General features: G+C 51.6%; 1 protein-coding gene across 3 annotated transcripts in view; it reads right to left on the bottom strand.

The window, feature by feature from the left end:
* The window catches only part of TDRP (testis development related protein), a 38421-nt gene extending 35515 nt beyond the window's left edge, over positions 1-2906 (bottom strand). For 2 of the 3 annotated variants that reach the window (XM_074353348.1, XM_074353347.1), the window contains exons 1-2: positions 2263-2906; positions 1385-1583 (exon numbers count right to left, since the gene is read on the bottom strand). In XM_074353348.1, the coding sequence (XP_074209449.1) occupies positions 1385-1583; positions 2263-2774 (711 nt within the window). In that variant the 5' untranslated portion in view covers positions 2775-2906. Of the gene's footprint in view, positions 1-1384; positions 1584-2255 lie in introns of all 3 variants that reach the window. The other variant, XM_074353349.1, reaches the window with a different exon arrangement.
* Positions 2907-6000: the final 3094 nt, after the last annotated feature.

A 6000-nucleotide genomic window follows, 5' to 3' on the forward strand; every position in this document is an offset into this window, starting at 1 on the left:
AGTATAGCTTATAATTCTGTAAACTTGAAGATCAGGGAAAAAAAATGTTAATATAGTTGAATCTTGGGATATACATGGATGATCAATCTCCTACCCTTCCCACTGTTCCCTGCTAGAAATCTGAGAGGGGGAAAAAAAGAGGTTTAGGATTCATGAGGAGAAAGAAAGCAAAACATAGGAAGAATCAATTTAAAGTTTGTAAGAGTTCATTCAGAAAAAACAATATTGCTCATTTTTGACCAACAATTGTCATTTACAGAATTAAATAACTCTGTAACCACATTTAAACCGCACATAAGTTCTCAACATTATCTTTAAGAGTTGCTGTTTAGAGTAACCATAAAATTATGAGATTTAAAAAATAAGAAGTAGGGCGAGCACTGATACTAGCAAACAGTGGTTTCTGAAGGACATTTCAGATAGAGATCATATTTAAATGCTTAATCAAGGGCATTTAAATCCTATAAAAAGTATCTATCAAGATGAAACAACTTCAGTCCCAAGGGAAGTTACTTAGCGCCAACTGGGAAAGAAAGAACCTTGTGAACTATTTAAAAGTCCTGAGAAGAAAGACACAGATCACCCCTAACTTCCATAACAGGTTTAACAGCAAGAGAGTTTACAAACGTCTAACAAAAAATAAATTTTATGACCATCGTCCTTTAAAAAATAAAAAGCTGAATTTCTGACCTAAATTCAATACACATGGAAAGGAACGCTGCACTAGGAAGAGGGGTGGGGGCAGCGCAAGTAACGCATACAGGATCCACCTGGATCCTTTTTAATTAAAAAATTCTAAACATTCCAGGCATATCTCTGAACCAGTAAGGCCAGTGTCTTTGGATTTTCTGTATAAAGGACATTTGCCTTCTTCCTCCAACCAAAGGTTCACACAAAGGTTAAGATTTGTTTGTTATCCAAACAAGTACTCAGTCCACTTCGCACGCTGCTGTGGTCGCCAAAAGCGCTTGATCTCCGGGCAGGCCGACCAGCTCCCGAGGCCCGGGCCTCGCCCGTTATTCCGGCCCAGTCGCCGGCGCGGAGCCGGTGCCCAGGGTTCGGGCGGCCTCCACTAGACGGGCGGGTCCACCCACGCAGGAAGGCCGAGGCCTGAGGGCCACTCGGAAGAGCTCCGGGGGGCGACCGTCGCCCTCCCCATCCCGGGCTGCACCCGCCTTCCCGAACCGGCGTGTAGGGGACAGCGAGGACGCAGGGTTCAGTGACTATTAATGTGGGGGGCACCACGAACCACAGCTGCAGCCCCCCGACCGGCCTCAGGGTCCTCACTGGCTGCGCACCCCTACCTGTGCGCCTCTCCACCTGCGCAGCCCAGGCCTCACCTGCCGGCTCGCCGACCTGCGCGCCCCCACCTGCGACCCCTCACCTGCACCGCGGCGGCAGCGGAGGCGGCGGCAGGCGGCGGCCCCCCCCGCAGGCCGTCCTCCTCTTCGGGGGGCTCGTCCAGGAGCACCCGGCTCCGGCCCAGCTTCCACATGCTCGGGGCGGGCTCCGGCGTCCGCGCGTCCGCGCGTCCGTGCGCGCCCCTCCTCGGCCGCCCCGCGCGGACGCTGGGGCTGCGGCTCCTGCAGCACCGGACGCGGCGAGTGGGGCCGGGCGGGGCCAGGCTGGGCCGGGCTGTGGGGCAGGCCCACCCCCCAGACTCGGCCCCCGCCCCCGCCCCCGCCCCGGCCAGGTCCCCAACCCCAACACCCCAACCCGCCACCGACCGGGTCCCGGCACCCAACCGGACCCACCACCCGCCGGGAGGCCAGGCCACACCCCCAGCCCACTCCCCCGGCTTGCGGCCACCCCCGTCACTGCTTCCCCCCTCCCCGCCAGGCCCCGCTCCCGGCCGGACCCCAAGGACGAGGCTCCGCCTCCCCCAGCAAGGTCCCCGCCCCCACACCCCGCCCCTCCAGGCCCTAACCTTGCTTGCCGAACCCCAAGCTGACTCCTCCCGCCTCACCCCGGGTCCCCCCACCATCCCGAGATGGTCCCCTCACCTCTCACCCGGGGTCACCCACACCCCTCAGCCAGGTCCCCTTCACTCCGAGCGCAGCCCCCCAACCCGAGCTGACCCCCTCACCTAGGGGTCTCCCCAACTCCCAAGCGCACCTCACCCGGGGCCGGACCCCTCACCCCTCGGCCCAGTCACTTTCACTCCGAGAGGCCCCTCACCCCTCAGCTGTCCCCCCTCACCGCGGGACTCCCCCCTCACTTCGAGCGCGCCCCCCACCCCAAGCCAACCCCCTCACCCCTCACCCCGCTGTCCAGCGAGGCCAGGTCCCTGGGGGGCGGGGCGGCCGGGCTCCGGTCACCATGGCGACAGCCGCCAGACGCCGATGGGGGGCAGTGCGCGTGCGCACAGCCCAGTGTCCCCGGCTCGCGGCGCGGGGGGCGGGGCTGGGGGCGGTTCCAGTTCCCGCCCGCGCGCCCAGCGCTGCTTCTGAGCCAGGGCTCTGGGTGCTGCTGGCGCCCGCCAGCGGGACTCCGGTGGTTGCCTGTGCGGCTGGTGTTCTGGACCCCAAAGGCGGAGGCGCTGAGCGCACGGACCTGCGGAGGGAGGGTGCAGTTAAGCCCAGGAATGGACAGCAGGCTGTAGCCTCTGGAGGCAGCCTGAGCTCGGCCCAGGTGGGTGCAGGGACCCTGTTCAGTCGTGCGGGGCAGAGGGACGAGGGACGGGAGCTTTGAAAGTGTCCAGTTAGGAGCCCAAGGCCTGAGAGCACAGCGGACAGCTGCGCTGGCCAGGCCACCTTGGAACCCGCCTGGACCATGCTGGTCCCTCCATCCTGGGAGCCTGACCGTCGATGGATGATGAGACATGTGCCCCCTCCACCTGGTGTAGCTTACAGGCAATAGAAGGGACTCTGACTGGTAATTGTCACTTTCTCTGCAGGAGATCAGTTCTGCCACAGTCACGGTGAACCCCAGCCAGGGCTGGAGGAGGACCCACCCTGAGGCACCCTCTTACTTCTCACCAAAAGGCACCTCACACATTCCCAGTACAGGATGGCTTTTACTTCCTGTCTCAGAAAGGGGCCAAACAATAAAATATTGAAAGACAGTCAACTCCATTGTAATCAGAGAAATACAAAAGAGCGTAAAATGCCATTTTCCCACCTATCAAAGTGGGAAACGTTTGCAGAGATGTTCCGCGTCAGGAGCTACGCCGGGAACTCTTCACAGGCTGCGGGTGGCAGTGAACGGCACACTGCTTCTGGAAAGCATCAGTTTGTTAGCATCTATCAAATTAACATCTACAGAGAAACTTTTTATTCCGTGTATTTCAGCATTGCTTATGTTTTCACACCAAGTATGTATTAACTGAGGAATTTAAAAATACACTTTATAAAAAGAATCCAGAACTGTAGGCATCTATAAACATTCTCTTACACTTTGTAACTTTACGACTCTGAAAAGAAAAATATCAAATGTCCCTTCTGGGTTTTTCCAGAAGTGATAAGCAGCAAAACTTGAAACAGAAGAGGCTCTAAGTTTGTCTTTGGGAGAGGCCTGCAGGAGCCCCAAGGACAGACACAGTGGTTACAGGGTTAGGGTTAGGGCCTGGGAGGGGCCAAGGAGCTGAGTGGGATAAACCAAATTTTAAATGTCACCTGGAAAGCAAGACTGTGGCAAGAAGCCCAGGAGTCCCCACCTTCCATTCTCAGTGAGTCACAAGGCTCATAAGATAAACACAGACACTTACCAGGACCCCAAATATCTCTCAACCTACTGGGCACAAAGATTACAAACGTATGTAAAACCACAGAACACCTACTAAAGAACACCCAACCCGGTGAAATTAAAGCCCTCCTTCTTCATGGGAATGTAGAAGAATGTTTAAAATGTATGTATACACACCTTTTCAAAGCAGGTCAAATACGCTTGGCCTTCTGGGCTGGGGAGGCTTCGGGAATGGAAATCCTGAGTGTCCACATGGCAATGGCTGTGGCAGGTACTACCAACACAGGATGAACCTGTACCCCAGGGCCCACAGGCTACTGTCAAAAGAAACCCACTGCAAGAAAAAACATTGATACAAGTCAAAAACCATAAAGTAGAGGTTAGAAAACAAAGCCAGGATCCAAACACAGCCCCTTCCAGGTCACTGCAAACAAAATGTGGAAACCCAACTCAGAACACTTCAATAAATAACACGGATCCCTTGATTCTCCCAAAGAGGGGGGGGGGCCTGTGCCCAGACCACTGGCTTCCTTTCGAAACATCTGCATATCCGCATTCCTGTGCTTTGAACATTTTCTTTGCAAGTTAAACTGTAACCCCTTGCACATCCAGGCCATCTTATCTGGAATAAGAAGGCCAGGCTGACTAAATTAAAAAAACTAAATTCCAGAATACTTAAACAACATTTTGCATTATTTCTGGAAGACAGCAGGGAAGGCCAGCAACCCAAAGCACAGTACCTATGGCAAGGGGAGGGGGCAGGTGAGCTTCAGGCATTCTGGAATTCTGAGGGCTTCTCAGGAGTTCTAGGAATGTGACCTTAGTCATACACTCATTTATGAGTTTTATAAAATTAACTAATGCTATCGTTAAAGTTCATAAGAGGTGCACCTTTCACAACCCAGTGTCACCAAAATACAACCCCTACACTTAAGAGCCCGTCTCTGGATCTAGAAGGACGTGGTTAAAGAAACTTCCGTGTACTGAGCCCTCCTTGGAGGAAGCCACTAACATTAGCCTGAATGGCCTTTATTGGCTGAGAGTGCTGACAATTTGCTGGTGTACGTTCTCTGTTAACAAAGATCAAGTGTGCCATCTCTGTCTGAAGGCTCAACTTGGTGAGATTTTACTATGGCAAAGTTAGTTTTAAAGGGCACCACATAGAATTTTCTAGCAACCAGGGCTATCTGAGCTGCTTCAGAGGACAGTTCCTCATCCCGGGGGGCTGGCACAGAGGCTGATCTGAACAGGGAAGGCAGCTGGACTTGAAATCATGTTATTCCAGAGGGGTGGGCCAAGAGGCCAGCTGTATCCATGTGCTGCTGGTTACGCCTGCCACAGCAAAGACCTACACAGAAATTGCCACGCCCCTGCCATCAGTCTTTATCGAAATTGAGGGAGGGACGTTGGTAACATGTGGAGACCGAGGCAATCTGTAAACTTTAAGATCAACGTGGCCTTGAAGATCTACTTCACAGCCTGATATGTCACAGTGGTCTCTGTCTGTGCCAAGCTTAACTGTGGGTGTATATCAAAATAAAAATGACACTCCATGGCCTTCACAGCTCTCAAACCCTCTCAGATACCTTCTATACCTGGTGTGGTGCCGAGAAGAGCACATGCACCTCGTATTCACTGACTGATCAGCTGACTCCACTTAACAGTGTTGGCAGAAGTGAAACTGAGCTCTACAGCTGCTACTGAGTCTTGCTACATCCCAGGCACCCATTTTATTTTATACACATTATCTCATTTAATGGAAAGAACACAGAATTTGGAGCACACTGACCTGGATTACAATTACAATTTAGCTCTACTTAAAAAAAAAAACCTGAAAGGATTCGCACCAAACTTCAGTACTGGTTACCTGCAGGAAGTAACAGGGTGGGAAAACTCCGCTTAGGTTTATGCAGTTATATATATGAATGTTGACACACATAGACATCATATTATGGACAAGTCATGTATGTCATATGTCTAGTGTGTATGCAGGGTGTTCAAAAAGTATTTGCTGTTTTGAATTTTTAAGAAATTTGCTACTCTATAAAATATAAACCATTTATACATTGCAACAGGGAATTTGCAACAATTACACAATGTGATTTAATTTACATTTAAATTAAATGATTTGTTCTAATTTATTTATCTTATTTTTCATGTTAAAACCCTACAATGACCTCAGTGACTACATCCAAATGCATACATAATGATGGTGAATATACAAAAGCTCACGTTCTGGCAGTTAAATGTAAGGTACAGCATAAATGTTACTAACAGTCACATGCCTGTTTATGGGAAACTTGTTTTCTGTTTTTG

This window comes from Camelus bactrianus, chromosome 26, assembly GCF_048773025.1.
Source record: "Camelus bactrianus isolate YW-2024 breed Bactrian camel chromosome 26, ASM4877302v1, whole genome shotgun sequence".
Lineage (NCBI taxonomy): Eukaryota > Metazoa > Chordata > Mammalia > Artiodactyla > Camelidae > Camelus > Camelus bactrianus.